Source organism: Mixophyes fleayi, chromosome 1 (genome assembly GCF_038048845.1).
Source record: "Mixophyes fleayi isolate aMixFle1 chromosome 1, aMixFle1.hap1, whole genome shotgun sequence".
Lineage (NCBI taxonomy): Eukaryota > Metazoa > Chordata > Amphibia > Anura > Limnodynastidae > Mixophyes > Mixophyes fleayi.
In genome coordinates this window covers 323,877,472-323,898,682 of record NC_134402.1, presented here as the reverse complement: position 1 = coordinate 323,898,682, position 21,211 = coordinate 323,877,472, and the positions used below count along the sequence as shown (strand labels likewise).

The window sequence follows — 21,211 nt, the reverse complement described above, 5'->3', positions numbered from 1 at the left end:
CAGTTTGTGCCCCATTGGTGCTTCCAGTCTAATTCCCTAAACCCACCCAGTAGGTTTTTGGACTGTGGGAAGAAACTGGCATTTTAAGTGCTACCTAAACAGGAGATTTGTTATCTTTGAACATAATGTTCATGAGGCCTTAAACTCGATAGGACAGTTTAAGGCATCCAGGCCATTGTTCTTAGGGGCATTTTCAATTATCGCCGTTTTCCGCGGCGTTAACTACTACCGTTATTATGGTAATAGTAAGCTGGATTTCAGCTTACGGCTCAGGGAGCTGCAAGATGAAATCCAGAGAGAAAACTACCGTAATAACGGTTTATACGCACACTATTACCGTAATAATGGTAATAGTACGCACGCCGCGAGATTTTAGGCATTTCCGCCGACAATTGAATATGCCCCTTAGTGTTACAATATCAATTTGCCCTGCGGTATAGTTTTTCCTAACACAATGTTCTATTTCCTTATGTTTACCAAAACTGGGTACAGTGTCATCAGTTTAAAAAAAGTTCAGATTGTTTTACAAATTGTATTTATTACAACTAAAAGACACATTATATGTTTATCAACACTGTCCTCAATTAACATATTTACAACTCTGTAAAATCTGAAATTTTTACTATGTACAAAACATATGCATATTATACATTAATAGAAACAATTCTTTATCCCTTTCATGCACTGTGTGTTATAAAAGTCATAAAAAAAAACAAAAAAACACACATACAATTATCCCCAAAAATACCAGGGTTGAACGCCCAGATAACAGGTTTTGGGGTTTTTTTGGGCGATTGATCTAAATGACCTATAACAAATCTAAGACTGTCTGCTTAATCCTTATGGCTGCATTTTATGGTACATATTTCTTCAACCCTTTGAATAAAACACTCATATTCAGGTCTCAAGATAACAGCATTTCAACATTCAAGTATTTACACATTGAAAATGAACACAGACGAATCAGCACCAATCCACTGAATATTTTAACAGATTTTGTGCAGTTTATCAGATAACTACATTCTAGTGAAATGGAGAGCAATTTCTTGTCCGATTCTTCTTTTAATACCTATTGAAGTATTAATGCTCTGCTCCGATCACAAGGCCTTCCAGTCAATGGGTTCTTTACCCAAGTCTTGTAGATAGGAGTTTGTTTTAGAGAAATGACGGCAGCCAAAAAATCCTCTGTGGGCCGAGAGAGGGGAAGGATGAACGGTTTGCAAAACACGATGACGTTTCTGTCAGAGAAAAACAACAAGTTATGAAGGAAAAGAAACGTACATGGTTCTTGCTCAACTTTAAAAGGCCACTAACTACAACTACATGTTAGACAAACAAAAATGGAGTTGAAAAATAAATGGTTAATCCATATAAATATATACCAAGTTGCCCAACCTTCACTAATTGCCCAATATCATTATGGTGTACGAAACATTCAGGACTTTGAGTATTTTTATTTCAGTACTCCCTCGTTATACCACCAGCTTAAAACACAGTCCCCTACACAGGCATTATCGTGAGGATAGCACAATAAACAGGGCAACATAAAAGATATTAAAGTAATTTTATCGTTTTCAAATAAGCATTGCCCAATCAATTGTATGTGTTTCCAAAGCACAAAGTGATTTATTTTAGCAGATGTAAATAGTCAACAATTCAATACATTATTATATTATGATACAGTACAGTACAGCCAATACCAAAAGATAAATACATACCAATGCTATCGCATGCGCTCGCTGTGCACCCACGGGACCCGGTGGACAGTATATCTGTTAGAATACTGTGTCAGAGTTGACTGAGGGCCAGGGTGTGTGCAGCTATGATTATATACAGTACAGTGTTACACAGTGAACAATAGAGATGATGTAGATCGTTTCTATAGGTCCAGACGTTGGGTGGGTCCAGGGTAAACAGGTCATAGGCCGATTTAATCTAAGGAATCCAAAGGTGGGGGTCGTCTCTCCAGGTGGTCTGCTCCTTTCATAGCCAGCATCATACAATAGGTTTATTCCCTAATATCAATAACTAAAGTATGCAATGTGCAATCTCTTCGCCGACTGCACAGGACAGCTGCTGATGAATAGGGTTTCAGTATGATACCAGACATGCCACCTTTCCCACAACCTGAACCATATATATATCACTGAAGTGTACGTATAATCATTATATATATATATATATATATATATATATACTGCTAATAAACCAAATATTATCTGCTCATAAATTACAGTGTAACGAAATCAATATGAATATGAATTATATAAATAACTAAATGTTGTAATGCGAGTGTGTGTGCGTATTTTACCGTGCGATCGCACTACGCCACGTGTTACGTGGCGTACGAATCGCAAGGCAAAACAAAATTAAACCAATATATTTTCGTCCATCCAATTATACGCCTTCGACAAAGAAAACACATTTTCATGTACGTTTGCGCATAAAATTCAGCTGCTGATAAGGGAGGGGATACTTTAAAGACCGATGACTGTACTACATATAGGTTTGATCATTGACAAGTTTAGATAAGACATTTCTAAAGTACTCCCTTTTTATAATGCCACTGTTCCTGGTCCAGTGAAAACTTACTCTGTTAATACCAATGCCCTTCTTCTGAGCATAGGCTCCCCAGAGCATGAAGACTAAGCCATCAAGGTTCTTGTTGAGCCAGAACACCACAGAATCTGTAAATTGCTCCCAGCCTTGGTCTTTGTGCGAATTGGCATTATGTGCCCGCACAGTCAGCACAGCGTTTAAGAGGAGAACTCCTGTGAGCAAAAATATTATTAGGTCTAACAATCATCATCATCTATTTGTAAGGCACCACACAATTCTGAGAACTGTGCAGTCAGAATGACAAGTCATAAAAATTACAAACATCTAAAAACCGTCCAAAAGGTGCAGACGTAAGTCAGGGTAAAAAAGGCCTTCCTTATGAGAGCTTAATGCATGATTAGTTAGTGGGACCCAAAGTGGACGTGGGAATGTAGCTGGTATTACACCCAGAGGAAATAGTATTAGGTAAGGGCAGGATGTGTTATAGTGAAGAGAAAGGTTTTCAGAGAGCGCTTGAAAAAGCTTTGGGGAGATGTGGAGATCCATGAGTGGGGAGTAGCATAGGAGAAGATTTGGAAAGCTGGTTATCAGAGAGGAAGCAAGGCACAGGTCAGGGGCTCGATTTGAAAGGAAGAGTAGAGATCTTTGAAGTCAGACATGTGTGAAAAGAGTTTGTAAGGGTCAGTAGCTTGAATTGGATTCTGAAGGTAATCAAGAGCCAGTGCAGCAACTAGGATCCTTTATTCGCTTTACTGACCAATTAGAACTGGCAGATTATGTAATTAGTGGTTTAATCATACTACCATTCATGTGTTGATACATTAATATATACACTTGATAAACAGGGTAATATTACTGCTAAAGAACGATTGACTTCATGACAACCTAAGATTTCAATAAAACTTACTGGGTAGGATGTGGACCAGTTATTACCTTGTTTGGCCCAGCCAGTTAGATCTCCATGGCCTGGGTGCACAAAACCCTCAATATCAGTTTGCAGCTCCTTGTACATGTTTTTAAGACTGAAAAGAGACCACTTAAATTTGAACACAAGACTAGAAATGCAGTTAATGTACACAGCACCATTAATCCATAGGGATACAATATGCATACACATTTCTTTGATGTGCAAATTAACTTGTGGAGCTGCTCCCAAAGTTCTAGGTAAGCTCATTTATCAAGCCTTGGTTACTTTAATGGATGCCGTTTAGAAACGGATATCAACCTTGCGGGCGAAAGAAAAAAAAAAAAGAGGGGGGGCTGGTTGGCGTTTTTTGTACTTACCATTAAATTCTTTTCACATATGCTTTAGAAGGACACAAATTATAGGCTATATACCAACCCTAATAAATAGGTCACTCGGCTAAAACTAAGTGCAAACCCTCCATCTCCCTTTATATGCTCTTATCAAGCTTACCATTAGCCTGTTTTTTTTGGCCTCTCGGCTAAGTCAGGGGGCCTCCCCTAATGGACAGAATACCTTGGTCTCCTTTCCAGAAGCCAGCAAACCTGGAAGGTACCGCACCCAGAGTAGCAACCCAGGGGTGCCCAAAATCTGTTTCAAGTGGTGACCCTCACTTGAAAGTATGACACCGCACAAATTTCTCTTTTTATCTACACGCCTCCTGTGCCCTGGCCTTTTGGTCAAAAGGTTGGGGTCATCTTGCATGGTCAAAATTTATTTTATGTAAATTTTCTCACTTGCATTTATTTTACCCCCTACCCGCCCCCCCAAGATATACAGGATGCAGCAGCTTTTATGGGTCCCATGCCCCAATGATCGATGGAAAATGGTGCGGGCCTAATGGCTGCCACTTCCCCAAAACCTCCAATATCCCTATAGAGGAGGGCCTGAAAACCACATCCCTATGTACGCTTTGGTGTTTTTACACTTTTTTGGCCTGTATCCCTCTAACTGGGGATTTTTTGAACTTGTCATTAATAACTTTTTTTCTGATGCATAGCTCATTCTGCAGTAGCGAGACACAAATGAGATGAGATGTCCCAAAGTAGCTCTAAAGTAGGGGAGGAATACCTAAGCGGTCATTACCACATTAAGGAATTTCCTGCTAAAGACAGTCTCTCCTAAGGTGGAAACATCCACCTTTTACAAAAAGTATGCAGGGATGTGTATCTAGCCACAATGCAGAACCGATTAACTGAAGCCCTGTGCTGTGCAACAGAACGCCAGCAGTCAAGTGCGCTACAGCATAGAACCATCTGCTGACAGTCAAAATCCAGCAGAATAACTGGGGGAAGGTACCAAAACCCTTTTTGTGGTCATTCAAAAACGAGAGCCAGAGCATCACAGCACGATCTTTGGAAAGGTACATCGATAAACAAACCTCATCAAGAGAGTGAAGCACCACCTCCTTACAGTTAAAAGGAAAGGGACGAAAGGAGGGCACCACCAATTCTTGGTTGGTGTGGAACCCAATAAGTACCCTAAGTTGAAAAGAAGAACAAAGTGAGATGCACCAAACCAAGAAAATAAACGAGACATCTTGCACATAAGTAAATCGCAAGGGGACCAAATGGAGAAGCTTAAAAAGGAGCATCATGTAGCACTCTCAGAACGAGATTAAAGTGTCAAGGATTAATTGTAGAGTGAAAAATGAGACCAAACGTGGCGTGGTCATTGCAAGAAAACCTTTCGATCTGAAACAAGAGCTAACAGAGTCTGGAAAAACTATGAGAGAAATCCACCAACTTGCACTACTTAAACATCTTCCAAAGCCTGTGGTAGATTCAGGAAGATAAATGAGGAACTTCAAGAGTCATGCCATTAAAAACAGCTTAGCTGTGATGAAAAGGGGGTCTTACAGGATTCAAGTTGTTTACATCATGATCCAGGTCCCCAAGGTTCATGTGAACCATTGCAGTGGTGTTGTCCATCTGAAGTCTGGCCTTTAAGAAGCGCCAGCCATGTGCTCAGAGCCAGAAAATATGTTGATTGGTAGGGAAGACTCCTGAGAAGATACCACCCCCATCTCTAAGGCCGGCATCCACAGTGTCCGTCTGCCAAACAGATTGAGAAAGGTCTTCCCACCACTAGGTTAGATGGATCCACCAATCATCTCAGGGACACCATCATCTTGGAAGATTGTTGACATCTTAACAGAAGCGTTCCATGAGCATTGGAGGAGACTCAGAAGGGGGGCACATGTGAAACTGCACATATGGAACAGCTTCCAAAGTGGAGACCATAATCTTCAGTACTCTCATACAGTAGCTGATGGTCATGTGTAATTATGCAATAGGAGAGAAATTAGGCCTTAGAGATATGTTCTTGTTCTAATAAAACAATAAAAACCTCTGTTGCACCATTTTGAAAAGGAGAGCCATGAATAACATGGTGATTGATGGGACTAAAGATAACTTTTGCCTCTACTAGGGGGAGATCCTCGTTTGCATCTAAGCGCCAGGCCTCCAAGACCCAGGAGAAGCCTGCGTCCTGACGACCACCCTGTACCACAGGGGGCCCCAGTGGGGGGACGTCTGTCTCTGTTTTGGGAACAGTGGGCAGCGTCTTCCCAAGATCCTTGGATCCGGGGAATTATTTCAGAAGGGTACAGGATAGACCTGTTGGGCACGGCTCCACAGCGTTACTTCCAGACCCCGCTACCCCGGGATCCATTAAGAAGACAGGCTATACAGGATTGTGTCGCTTCTCTTCTGCTTCAGAAGGTCATCTGCAGAGTTCCAGATTGCCAGAAAGGTCGGGGTTTCTATTCCAACCTGTTCTTAGTCAAGAAGCCGGACGGCTCCTTTCGTCTCATCCTAAACTTAAAGGGCCTCAATGTTCACTTAAGGGTGGACAGATTTCGGATGCAATCTCTGAGGTCAGTGATAAACGGCCTAGAGAAGGATCAGTATATGGCGTCCATAGATATAAAGGACACATACCTCCACGTTCCCATTTGGATCCACCATCAGTCCCTTCTCAGATTCTCGGTGGGATCATTCCACTACCAGTTTCGGGCCCTCCCCTTCGGCCTCTCAACAGCGCCAAGGGTCTTCACGAAGATTATGTCAATAATGGCAGCATGTCTTCACCTGCAGAGAGATCAGGTCGTTCCTTATTTGGACGACCTACTCATCAAGGCTTCATCAAAGAATTGCCTACTTCATCACTTATCCCTCACCCCGGCGGTTCTCGAGGGCCACGGTTGGCTGATAAATTCAAAGAAATCCCAGATGGTCCCGTGTCAGCGCATGGTTTTCCTGGGACTCATCATGGACACCAGCAAACAAAGAGTGTTTCTCCCAGTAGAGAAGATCAGCTCTATTCAGGCTGTACCTACTCAGGTTTTGTCTTCCCCAAGCCCCTCAATGCATTTATGCATGAGGCTACTCGAAAAGATGGTGGCCTCCTTCGAGACCATTCCCTTCGGTCGAGCCCATTCTCGATGTTTCCAGTGGGATCTATTGTCAAAGTGGTCAGGATCACACCTACACCTGGAACTTCAGAAGATCTCCCTATCCCCGAGGGCGAGAGAATCTCTTCAGTGGTGGCTGTTTCAGGATCACCTGAAAGTGGCCAGATCTTTCGCTCCATGGTCGTGGATCATAGCCATGGCAGTGGATGTCATGACTATGTCATGGGAGTTCAGGATAGGATACCTGTTTCCTCCAATTTCCATGCTTCCTCGCGTACTCAAACGAGTAAGGCAGGGCGGTCTGCCAGTAATACTAGTAGCTCCCTCTTGGCCGCGCCGAGTGTGGTACGCAGACATATTGTCTATGGCAGAAGGACCAGGGGTCCACCTTCCGCATCGAGACGACCTTCTTCTGCAGGGTCCATTCCAGCACCAGAGTTTACCTCAGCTCAGTTTAACGGCATGGCTGTTGAATCCAGCCTCTGGAGGTCCAGAGGTTTTTCTTCCAGTGTAGTTAACACTTTGATGTTAGCTAGGAAACCTGTTTCATCTCGCATCTATCACAGGATTTGGAAGGCCTACATTAGGTGGTGCGAAAACAGGACATGCAATTCGTCCGCTTTTCGTATTCCTCGCTTGTTAGCTTTTCTTCAGGAGGGCCTGGAAGCAGGTCTCAGATTAGGTTCCCTAAAGGTACAGGTATCGGCACTTTCAGTATTTTTTCATATGAAATTAGCTGATTTGCCAGATATTAGAACTTTTCTTCAGGGAGTCTTACACATACAGCCTCTTTATGTACCTCCTACAGCTCCATGGGATCTCAACATGGTACTGGACATGCTCAAGGGGCCTCCATTTGAGCCTTTGAGCGAGGCAGATTTAAAGTGGTTGACCTGGAAGGTCCTCTTTTTTTTGGCTATCGCATCAGCTCGTAGGGTTTTTGAATTAGGAGCCTTGTCCTGTCGAGAACCTTATTTGGTTTTCCACGAGGACAGAGCGGTGTTAAGGACCCTTCCTTCTTTTGTCTCGAAAGTAGTGTCAGCTTTCCATCTTAATCAGGAAATTGTAGTTCCGGTTTTCTCATCTTCTCATTCAGATAAACAATCTATGAATAAGTTAGATGTTGTTAGGGCTCTCCGCATATATGTCAAAAGAACTTCCCAGATTAGACGTACTGACTCTCTGTACTTTATGACCCTAATAAGAGAGGCTGGCCAGCCTCAAAACAATCCATCGCAAGATGGATTACGTCTACCATCAGACAAGCATATATAAAGGCTAACCGTCCTGTGCCGGAGAGACTTACAGCCCATTCCACCAGATCGGTAGGGGCTTCGTGGGCAGCAAGGAATGGAGCTTTTGCAGACCAGCTTTGCATTGCAGCCACCTGGTCCTCTGTCCACACCTTTATAAAAATTTATCAGTTTAATGTTTTTGCATCAGCTGATGCAGATTTTGCTCGTAGTGCTTTACAAACGGGATTTTCAGAGTAGTCCCACCCTTAAGGGGCTGCTTTAGAACGTCCCCATGGTAAGCAGTGTCCCCCAGACCGGATGAAAGAGAAAAGAGGATTTATGTACTTACATTAAATCCGTTTCTCTGATTCCATCTGGGGGACACTGCGATCCCTCCCTTCTGTTTTTCTTCTGTGTGCTCTTGTTTGACTGCCCTTTTTATCCTTGGGCTTTTTAAAACTAACTGAACAGGAAGAGGCAGGGGGATTGTGGAGGGGAGGGGTCTGCCAGCAGTACTAAAGTTTAACTAGTTAGGTGCCAACTCCCAAGCTCCCCTCCACAACCCATGGTAAGCAGTGTCCCCCAGACGTAATCAGAGAAACGGATTTAACGTAAGTACATAAATCCTCTTTTTCAGTTTTAATAACGGCTGTACTTACCCCTCCCGCCACATAAGGTGGCGGGGGCGCGCTTGCGCTGAGTTCGCCACGCTTCTCAACGGCTATTTCCGCCGTGCGCACGCTTTTTGCCACGCCTACTTTCGCTGTGCATTCGCTGCTCTGCCACGTGTTACCTTCCATTTGCCACAATTTTAAACAATCATTATGTCTATTTCTCTTTTTAGTTGACTTAATCAACCATACTTTATCTTTTACAGTATTTAGTACCTCTGCATTAAAACTCCCTATTGTTGGGAAAGGCTTATCACAATCTTTGGTCATCTTGACCCACGTGTCGCAATACGCAGTTGCGTATGCACCATATTTCTTACACATGAGAAATCTCTCTGAACCAATAGGCCCTTCCTTAGGCAGTACCTTGGCCTTCTCTAGCATTTGCTTAGCACCCATGTTGAACAATAGGGTCCCAGAAATATAATATCCTGCCACAAAATAGGGTTCCAGAAATAACACAATATCCTGCCACTAATTTCAACACTACCGCTAGAGATATTTTACCGGCCCGTGGACGTATTTGCTACAAGCCGCGTCCACTCTCTTCCTCTCGTATTAAACGAGGACCCCTAATTCAGAAATATCAATGCGGACTAAAGGGTTATCAGCTCCCTGATAACCCCTGACTCTCCAACAAAATCTGTTAAGTTTATTACAACTGGTAGCATCCGGTAAAGTCAATTACCAGCCTTACCAACGTAATTCCTCCCCGTTACTCCCAAGTCACAATCACGGCTTTCCTTGCCGTGCGGTGCAATCGCAACGCTTAAAGGTTATCAGTAAGCGATGCGATTACCCTTGGGTGTACTAGCTTAGTTTCCGCCCCCGGTATACCTGCCTTGTATACCGTACACCAGTTGGGCACCTGCCTCGTCAAACAGCAACTGACACTCTATTTTACAATCGATAAAACCTTAGTGTATTTAAAGTCAACAAATTACACGACATTGTCACTCACCGGACTGTGAGTGCCATTTTCTGTGTGTTCAGGAACCGTGGCCGTCCGCCATCCTGAGGGTCTGCGCATGTGCAGCCCTTATCAAACCTTCAGTACCTGTTGCTTTTAATTGATTGGATGATCAGGCAACCCTCCCTATTTAAACCACCTGTGATCATTACCTGGTTGCCTGATCTTGGAGTCTCATTCCCCATGAGCCTCTGAATGTGTTCCTGTGTTCCTCGTGTATTCAGCTCCTGCTGATTCCTGTTTACTGCTATTGTGGTTTCCAGACCACTTCAACTCTCCTGTGTTCATCGTGCCTGCACTCAGCTGATTCCTATCTGCTATTACTACCGGACTCCTGTTCGTTTCAACTCTCCTGTGTTTATCGTGTCAGCTCTCCGCTGCCTCCGTTACTACTACAGAGTTCCTGATCGTCTCAACTCTCCTGTGTTTATCGTGTCAGCTCTCCGGTGCCTCCGTTACTACTACAGGGTTCCAGACCGCCTCTACTCTCCAGTGTTCAGCGTGCTTTCTCTCCGCTGCCTCCACCACTACTACTGGATACCAGACAGCCTCAACTCTCCCGTGTTCATCATGTTTCCAGTTTCACTTACTACTGCTTCCTGAGTATTGCTTCGTTGATTCTGGATTACCTGCCGTGCGCTGCACCAACCTGATTACCGCTTCCACCCTCCAGTGGTCTCTCCTCCTGCCGGCCTTCAGCCGTTCAGGTATCCCTGCACGTCTCTCTGACAGCCTGCTCTCCTGAACCGCGGTATGCATACTTTCCATTGACTTTGCTTTTGTATTGCATATCCATCTGGACTGAGTTGTGTTCTCCTCCGAAGCCTCCTATCCACTGAAGCTATTGTTACCATTGACTTTGTTTCCTATTGCCTGGATAGCTATTGTGACTTTGTATACTTCAAGCAGTGCTTGTCAGTTATCGTTGTATTGTGGATATCATCGTGGGATCAAGTTCTGTGTGCCCCGTGTATACTCTGCTTTACATTCATCTCCTCGTGCCCCTCCTCACATATATATATTAGTGGTACAACTTGCTGACGCAGACCACTGACTCCTGTTCCCTGTGACACCAGTTTCAAGTATCCTCTCACATAAGCAGTGGTACAACTTGCTATACGCAGACCACTGACTTCCCCGTTACCTACTTTCACCTGGATTCCATTCCTTCACTATAGACAGCGGTACAACTTGCTATACGCAGACCGCTTACTCTCACTACCTCCTCGCTACTCCTGGACATTCCTCCTCACTATAGCAGTGGTACAACTTGCTATACGCACACCACTGACTCTCCTCACGTTCCCTTGTCCATCTGGTTCCTCGTGTACATTCATCTACTCATTACCAGTTGCTGCTAGTCATAGACTTTCCTTGAGCATTCTCTCACCATCTGCTGTTTCTCCTGTTCCGTTGTCACCCTGCTACCAGAGAACCATAGTACCAGCTATATTTCTCTGGTAAGTCCATCATCTGGTGATATCCTGGGCAAAGACATACACCTTTTCTGCGCAGAAAATCAAAGTTCCCAACAATAGTAATAATGTCCCAGAGGTTTTCACAAGTAATTATACTATGCATGTATAACAACTATCAAACCGATTGTTTAACCACGTGGAAAATCTACCGGAAGTTCGCGTACGCACAGCAGGAAATACACATACACTAAGCAATGTAATACAGTTAAAACGCACAATGACCGTAAAAAGAAACAGTTTTCTCTTTTGTCCCTAGGTTCTAGTTAGCGTGCCCTAGACAATGCAAAACGGACATTCGGTTTCACAACACAGAGTAAAATTCAGGTTTTGAACACATTGCATTCTTATCCGTATATGACGCGTCTCCACCCTTTGTTGCGGAACCGAAATCCGTTGGTCTTGCGTATCGTCCGGCAATGAAACCTCCAAAGCTCACGAGCCCCCAAATTGTTAAGTGCGTATTGTCGCTAACCAATAACGATTGTCGAATCTCGATTTGTGTTTCCTACGCACAAAGATTTATTCTCTTAAGGTAGCAGAATATATTCAAGCAAAGTAATAATAAGTACAGCCGTTACTTATCGCAAGCGCTCTGGATCCAGTGTACAGTCATTCAATCCTGAAGTCTGGGGACAAGATGTCTGAACACTAGATGAGGAGCTGCTGCTTATATGCACACAGAAATACAGTAAAAACAATGCAGATGGTATAGCTTGCTTCTATTGGTCCAGGTTTCAGGAAGGTCCAAGGGGTTGTCAATTATTGGCTAGTTTAAGCTCAGGAATCCAATGGAGGGGGTCATCTCTCCAGGGGATGAGCTCTGATCTTCCCGCCAAGATTACTCAGTCATAATAGTCCATAATTCCTTAACATTAATAACTTGTGTATGCACTCTGCGATTCCGGACAGTCGCAAATGCGAAGAGGATTAGTATGATACCACACATGACTAGATTCCTTCAACGTGTACCATATGTTTTGCTGATATGCATATAACTTATAATATTAAATATAAATACTACTATATTAACACATAAATGACTATGTGTTGCAACTACCTTTAATGTGTACTATTTTACAAGTGTAAGTGTTTGTGCGAATGTATGTAAAAGACTAAATACTGTTGTTTCCACGTGTTGGAGCTGCGTACGCCCTTTCACGCCGTAGCATACCGTACGTATCTTTTCAGACAAAGACAACCAAGTTTGCTCGATTTTAATTGAAAGGACTTTATCCAATATGCTGACTTCGACAATATATATATATATATATATATATATATTTTATATATGGGAGGAGTCTGTATGCCCACAATAACCTGCACAGAGAACCACCAAGTGCATTACCAACCTGCCTGCATCTGTATACACAAGTGTATAAGATCAACTGTATTCAAACTGTTACTACTGTTGAACTACTGCTGTACTACAAGTTAGCAAGTGTGAGTATCTGCATATCCTACTGTTGTCATCTTTAATAAACAGCAACCTGTTTAAGAAACAAAAGCGTTGTGGCTTAACATCCACATTAACACAGCTGAACACCTTTAATTCCATCAAAAGGTATAACCAACACACTGTGCCAGTAGTAGACTACTGTAAGGGAGGAATTCAGTTCTGTGCAAAATATCACTGCAATGTTTTGCTGCATGCATTTCTGGCTACTACGGTAACTCAACATCACAGATTTCCTGCACATCTTTATGATGGGACACTTTTCAGTGGACTCACAAATTTGCATAGGAGTAGAGGATTTTTTTGTGGCGTTTTTAATGTTTTGGAGCACTACTAAACACTAGTGATTTCTTTTAGTTTAAAGTTACTGCACTATATTATATATTTTTTGGTTATCTTTTTATGTCGGTTTCCTCCCACACTCCAAAAACATACTGGTAGGTTAATTGGCTGCTATCAAAATTGACCCTAGTCTCTCCCTCTCTGTCTGTGTCTGAGTGTGTCTATATTAGGGAGTTTAGACTGCAAGCTCCAATAGGGCCGGGACTGATGTGAAGTTCTCTGTACAGCGCTGCAGAATTAGTGGCGCTATATAAATAAATGATGATGATGTCGCCAATTGACGATTCATTGAAGCTTTGGAAGAGGAATGTTTTTGTTTTGTTTTTTTCAAAAGATGAAGAATTTGGTGGAAATAAGTGAAGATCACAAGAAGAATATGAACTGTGCAAATTAGTAGGACTTACTATCCTATATACTATCCATTTCTTCTTTTCAGATTCTCTATTTCTCAACAAGTACAAAGTGCTGCCTTAACTTGTATTCTGGTATCTGTTTTAGTGTGGTAGTACTTACTGTTGGGATAAGGCTGCAATTTTCATTGTGTAAGGCGTTTTTGGACTTTTTGTTTACATAAACATTTAAATCTGTTGGTTCTCCCACCTAATAACTGTGAAATATTGACTATTATTGGTGTTAATAATCATTGATCAAAATACCTGCAACAGTTGCCAGGCTGAGTATCAGTTTTTTGCATTGTTGCTAGGGAATCCATCTATCCCTATTCACATAGTGAACAGGCTTTCACAATACAGCTAGGTTTACCCAAAACACAGTAATTTCAGCTCTCATGTGTAACTGTTTTTGAGATTTCAGTTGAGGAGTATTTTTCAGGTTGCCTCAGAAAATAGCTTGAAATAGTTTCTAGTGGTATGGTACAACTACTACAATATAGAAAAGAGCCACATTCACAGTTGCTGTTGACATGTTTATTGCGGGCAAGAGAAACTGCATGTCAGGGCAAAGTTTGGCTCCCACTTCATTAGGAGGACATCATTCCTGTTAAGGACATATTTTATAAAGGGTACACAAAAACTTTTCCCTTTGCAATAGTTATGTGACCCTTAAATATACATTATACAGTAGAAAAAAAAATTGTAATACTAACCAAACTATGAAAATAACTACCATTTTTTTGTTAATTTTGAGCATAGGAGTAAAAAGTCAAATCCAGGCTTTTTTAAATCTTATGGTCCTTTCACTGAATCGGCCAGGGTACCAGAACAGGTGTAACAGATCCACTCCATGCTCTACTCTTCTCCGCTTTCAACACCAAGCATAATAATGTACCCACCTCCCCTGTAAACTCTCCATACTCAAGCACAGTACAAGAGAAAGCTTTGCCAAACACTGGGTTTTAGGAGAATAGAGAGTCGTTTGACCGGTCAGGATTTCAATTTAACGCTTCTTACTGCACGCAAAAGTATTTTGTTTGGATTTATCTTTTTGATCCTAAACAAACAATCACCATAACTAGCAGTGAAATAATAGATCAGGAACTGGCAAATGTTCTATCTTCCTATCAATTCATATTCTATTTCACTCTAGAAACATTAGCAGAAAAGTTAATGTAATGACTTTTGTCTCATCTGTCAGGTGTTTGTGAATAAAAGTGTCTGCCTGCAGTGGGAAAAAAATATAGCATCCATTTTATGTTATCATGAAGTGTCAGTGTAAGGATTTGCCATTTTCCTGCTGTATGTAGGCACATGAGCACAAGTTGCTCATCATTTACCATCCTTGCTACTGGTGTTGATGGTTGCAAATATAAGCAAACTGGTACTGCACATCTAAATAGTGCACAAATGCAATTGTCCATCATACAAGACCTGCCATTATATGATTGCCCATTATCTTGTGGTTCCTGGGTGTCTTAATATTATTGGATTTCAATTATTTGTCCTTGCCTGCTTCTGACAATGGATTGTTTGCTGTCTGCCCTGAACCTTGTCTTAGATTTTGAATATTCTTTTGGATCCTGATTTTGCACTTTGTTTGCATCATCATTTATTTATATAGCGCCATTGATTCCGCAGCGCTGCACAGAGAACTCATTCACATCAGTCCCTGCCCCATTGGAACTTACAGTCTAAATTCCCCAACACACACACACTTGCATGCCTGTTTTCAACTGACCCATAATCTAGATTTGCCAACAGACTTCTGCTCTGACTTTAGTACTCTTAATTCTCAAGACATTTCCTTCTATAGAACATGGCAAGTTGGTGTTTATATTAACATATATCCCTACTTATCCCTTTCCTATTAATTAGGAAACATTCAATCTTTTGAATTGTCTCATTTTGCCTGTACCTTTCAGTAAATACCCATCAGGTTAATGTATTCAGCTCACTGCTAGATTTGTCACATGGCCTACAGCTAACCTCGGGTGATGTCACAATACCAGTGCCACCTCACAGAACCCTGGTAAATGTAACTGTCACAGCATCACCTGCTCAGTATGTGGGGAGCACTACATGGATCAGCTGCTTGGGCCAGATCTGGAGATTATCTGCAGTATAGTAAGTAAAAACATTCCCATTTCTAACCCCCGGGCAAATCTATGAATGTAAATTTCATATATTTGGTTTATATATTATTGATTTCTATAGCACTATAGAGAGAATTTGTAGTCATTCAAATCAGTTTGTGCCCCATTGGTGCTTCCAGTCTAATTCCCTAAACCCACCCAGTAGGTTTTTGGACTGTGGGAAGAAACTGGCATTTTAAGTGCTACCTAAACAGGAGATTTGTTATCTTTGAACATAATGTTCATGAGGCCTTAAACTCGATAGGACAGTTTAAGGCATCCAGGCCATTGTTCTTAGGGGCATTTTCAATTATCGCCGTTTTCCGCGGCGTTAACTACTACTGTTATTACGGTAATAGTAAGCTGGATTTCAGCTCACGGCTCAGGGAGCTGCAAGATGAAATCCAGAGAGAAAACTACCGTAATAATGGTAATAGTACGCACGCCGCGAGATTTTAGGCATTTCCGCCGACAATTGAATATGCCCCTTAGTGTTACAATATCAATTTGCCCTGCGGTATAGTTTTTCCTAACACAATGTTCTATTTCCTTATGTTTACCAAAACTGGGTACAGTGTCATCAGTTTAAAAAAAGTTCAGATTGTTTTACAAATTGTATTTATTACAACTAAAAGACACATTATATGCTTATCAACACTGTCCTCAATTAACATATTTACAACTCTGTAAAATCTGGAATTTTTACTATGTACAAAACATATGCATATTATACATTAATAGAAAAAATCTTTATCCCTTTCATGCACTGTGTGTTATAAAAGTCAAAGAAAAACAAAAATAAAAAACACATACAATTATCCCCAAAAATACCAGGGTTGAACACCCAGATAACAGGTTTTGGGGTTTTTTTGGCGATTGATCTAAATGACCTATAACAAATCTAAGACGGTCTGCTTAATCCTTATGGCTGCATTTTATGTTACATATTTCTTCAACCCTTTGAATAAAACACTCTTATTCAGGTCTTAAGATAACAGCATTTCAACATTCAAGTATTTACACATTGAAAATGAACACAGACGAATCAGCACCAATCCACTGAATACTTTAACAGATTTTGTGCAGTTTATCAGATAACTATATTCTAGTGAAATAGAGAGTAATTTCTTGTCCGATTCTTCTTTTAATACCTATTGAAGTATTAATGCTCAGATCACAAGGCCTTCCAGTCAATGGGTTCTTTACCCAAGTCTTGTAGATAGGAGTTTGTTTTAGAGAAATGACGGCAGCCAAAGAATCCTCTGTGGGCCGAGAGAGGGGAAGGATGAACGGTTTGCAAAACACGATGACGTTTCTGTCAGAGAAAGACAACAAGTTATGAGGGAAAAGAAACGTACATGGTTCTTGCTCAACTTTAAAAGGCCACTAACTACAACTACATGTTAGACAAACAAAAATGGAGTTGAAAAATAAATGGTTAATCCATATAAATATATACCAAGTTGCCCAACCTTCACTAATTGCCCAATATCATTATGGTGTACTAAACATTCAGTACTTTGAGTATTTTTATTTCAGTACTCCCTCGTTATACCACCAGCTTAAAACACAGTCCCCTACACAGGCATTATCGTGAGGATAGCACAATAAACAGGGCAACATAAAAGATATTAAAGTAATTTTATCGTTTTCAAATAAGCATTGCCCAATCAATTGTATGTGTTTCCAAAGCACAAAGTGATTTATTTTAGCAGATGTAAATAGTCAACAATTCAATACATTATTATATTATGATACAGTACAGTACAGCCAATACCAAAAGATAAATACATACCAATGCTATCGCATGCGATCGCTGCGCACCCACGGGACCCGGTGGACAGTATATCTGTTAGAATACTGTGTCAGAGTTGACTGAGGGCCAGGGTGTGTGCAGCTATGATTATATACAGTACAGTGTTACACAGTGAACAATAGAGAGGATGTAGATTGTTTCTATAGGTCCAGACGTTGGGTGGGTCCAGGGTAAACAGGTCATAGGCTGATTCAATCTAAGGAATCCAAAGGTGGGGGTCGTCTCTCCAGGTGGTCTGCTCCTTTCATAGCCAGCATCATACAATAGGTTTATTCCCTAATATCAATAACTAAAGTATGCAATGTGCGATCTCTTCGCCGACTGCAGCGGACAGCTGCTGATGAATAGGGATTCTGTATGATACCAGACATGCCACCTTTCCCACAACCTGAACCATATATATATCACTGAAGTGTGTGTGTGTATATATATGTATATATATATATATATATATATATATATATATATATATATATATATATATATACACACACATATACACACACATATACACACACACTGCTAATAAACCAAATATTATCTGCTCATAAATTACAGTGTAACGAAATCAATATGAATATGAATTATATAAATAACTAAATGTTGTAATGCGAGTGTGTGTGCGTATTTTACCGTGCGATCGCACTACGCCACGTGTTACGTGGCGTACGAATCGCAAGGCAAAACAATATTAAACCAATATATTTTCGTTCATCCAATTATACGACTTTGACAAAGAAAACACATTTTCATGTACGTTAGCGCATAAAATTCAGCTGCTGATAAGGGAGGGGATACTTTAAAGACCGATGACTGTACTACATATAGGTTTGATCATTGACAAGTTTAGATAAGACATTTCTAAAGTACTCCCTTTTTATAATGCCACTGTTCCTGGTCCAGTGAAAACTTACTCTGTTAATACCAATGCCCTTCTTCTGAGCATATGCTCCCCAGAGCATGAAGACTAAGCCATCAAGGTTCTTGTTGAGCCAGAACACCACAGAATCTGTAAATTGCTCCCAGCCTCGGTCTTTGTGCGAATTGGCATTATGTGCTCGCACAGTCAGCACAGCGTTTAAGAGGAGAACTCCTGTGAGCAAAAATCTTATTAGGTCCAACAATCATCATCATCATCATCATATATTTGTAAGGCACCACACAATTCTGAGAACTGTGCAGTCAGAATGACAAGTCATAAAAATTACAAACATCTAAAAACCGTCCAAAAGGTGCAGACGTAAGTCAGGGTAAAAAAGGCCTTCCTTATGAGAGCTTAATCCATGATTAGTTAGTGGGACCCAAAGTGGAGGTGGGAATGTAGCTGGTATTACACCCAGAGGGAATAGTATGAGGTAAGGGCAGGATGTGTTATAGTGAAGAGAAAGGTTTTCAGAGAGCGCTTGAAAAAGCTTTGGGGAGATGTGGAGATCCATGAGTGGGGAGTAGCATAGGAGAAGATTTGGAAAGCTGGTTATCAGAGAGGAAGCAAGGCACAGGTCAGGGGCTCGATTTGAAAGGAAGAGTAGAGATCTTTGAAGTCAGACATGTGTGAAAAGAGTTTGTAAGGGTCAGTAGCTTGAATTGGATTCTGAAGGTAATCAAGAGCCAGTGCAGCAACTAGGATCCTTTATTCGCTTTACTGACCAATTAGAACTGGCAGATTATGTAATTAGTGGTTTAATCATACTACCATTCATGTGTTGATACATTAATATATACACTTGATAAACAGGGTAATATTACTGCTAAAGAACGATTGACTTCATGACAACCTAAGATTTCAATAAAACTTACTGGGTAGGATGTGGACCAGTTATTACCTTGTTTGGCCCAGCCAGTTAGATCTCCATGGCCTGGGTGCACAAAACCCTCAATATCAGCTTGCAGCTCCTTGTACATGTTTTCAAGACTGAAAAGAGACCACTTAAATTTGAACACAAGACTAGAAATGCAGTTAATGTACACAGCACCATTTATCCATAGGGATACAATATGCATACACATTTCTTTGATGTGCAAATTAACTTGTGGAGCTGCTCCCAAAGTTCTAGGTAAGCTCATTTATCAAGCCTTGGTTACTTTAATGGATGCTGTTTAGAAACGGATTTCAACGCTGCGGGCAAAAAAAAAAAGAAAGAGGGGGGGCTGGTTGGCGTTTATTGTACTTACCATTAAATTCTTTTCACATATGCTTTAGAAGGACGCAAATTATAGGCTATATACCAACCTTAATAAATAGGTCACTCGGCTAAAACTAAGTGCAAACCCTCCATCTCCCTTTATATGCTCTTATCAAGCTTACCATTAGCCTGTTTTTTTTGGCCTCTCGGCTAAGTCAGGGGCCCTCTCCTAATGGACAGAATACCTTGGTCTCCTTTCCAGAAGCCAGCAAACCTGGAAGGTACCGCACCCAGAGTAGCAACCCAGGGGTGCCCAAAATCACTTTCAAGTGGTGACCCTCACTTGAAAGTATGACACTGCACAAATTTCTCTTTATCTACACGCTTCCTGTGCCCTGGCCTTTTGGTCAAAAGGTTGGGGTCATCTTGCATGGTCAAAATTTATTTTATGTAAATTTTCTCACTTGCATTTATTTTTACCCCCCCCCCCAGATAAACAGGATGCAGCAGCTTTTATGGGTCCCATGCCCCAATGTTCGATGGAAAATGGTACGGGCCTAATGGCTCCCACTTCTCCAAAACCTCCAATATCCCTATAGAGGAGGGCCTGAAAACCACATCCCTATGTACGCTTTGGTGTTTTTACACTTTTTTGGCCTGTATCCCTCTAACTGGGGATTTTTTGAACTTGTCATTAATAACTTTTTTTCTGATGCATAGCTCATTCTGCAGTAGCGAGACACAAATGAGATGAGATGTCCCAAAGTAGCTCTACAGAAGGGGAGGAATACCTAAGCGGTCATTACCACATCAAGGACTTTCCTGCTAAAGACAGTCTCTCCTAAGGTGGAAACATCCACCTTTTACAAAAAGTATGCAGGGATGTGTATCTAGCCACAATGCAGAACCGATTAACTGAAGCCCTGTGCTGTGCAACAGAACGCCAGCAGTCAAGTGCGCCACAGCATAGAACTATCTGCCGACAGTCAAAATCCAGCAGAATAACTGGGGGAAGGTACCAAAACCCTTTTTGTGGTCATTCAAAAACAGGGAGCCAGAGCACCACAGCACAAGCCTTGGAAAGGTACACCGATAAACAAACCTCATCAAGAGAGTGAAGCACCACCTGCTTACAGTTAAAAGGAAAGGGACGAAAGGAGGGCACCACCAATTCTTGGTTGGTGTGGAACCCAATAAGTACCCCAAGTTGAAAGGAAGGATAAAGTGATTTGTCGAGGTACAAAGATTGGTGGCACTGAACCAAGAAAATAACCGAGACATCTTTCACATAAGTAAATCACAAGTGGACCAAAATGGAGAAGCTTAAAAAGGAGCATCATGTAGCACTCTCAGAACGAGATTAAAGTGTCAAGGATTAATTGTAGAGTGAAAAATGAGACCAAACGTGGCGTGGTCATTGCAAGAAAACCTTTCGATCTGAAACAAGAGCTAACAGAGTCTGGAAAAACTATGAGGGAAATCCACCAACTTGCACTACTTAAACATCTTCCAAAGCCTGTGGTAGATTCAGGAAGATAAATGAGGAACTTCAAGAGTCATGCCATTAAAACCAGCTTAGCTGTGATGAAAAGGGGGTCTTACAGGATTCAAGTTGTTTACATCATGACCCAGGTCCCCAAGGTTCATGTGAACCATTG

At 41.5% G+C, this 21,211-nt stretch overlaps 1 protein-coding gene across 2 annotated transcripts in view; it reads right to left on the bottom strand.

The window, feature by feature from the left end:
- Positions 1 to 833: 833 nt before the first annotated feature.
- The window catches only part of UNG (uracil DNA glycosylase), a 26,645-nt gene continuing 6,267 nt past the window's right edge, over positions 834 to 21,211 (bottom strand). The window contains exons 5-7 of one of the 2 annotated variants that reach the window (XM_075214175.1): positions 3,493 to 3,581; positions 2,593 to 2,771; positions 834 to 1,238 (exon numbers count right to left, since the gene is read on the bottom strand). In XM_075214175.1, the coding sequence (XP_075070276.1) occupies positions 1,098 to 1,238; positions 2,593 to 2,771; positions 3,493 to 3,581 (409 nt within the window). In that variant the 3' untranslated portion in view covers positions 834 to 1,097. Of the gene's footprint in view, positions 1,239 to 2,592; positions 2,772 to 3,492; positions 3,582 to 16,215; positions 16,930 to 18,344; positions 18,524 to 19,253; positions 19,343 to 21,211 lie in introns of those variants that run through there. The other variant, XM_075214167.1, reaches the window with a different exon arrangement.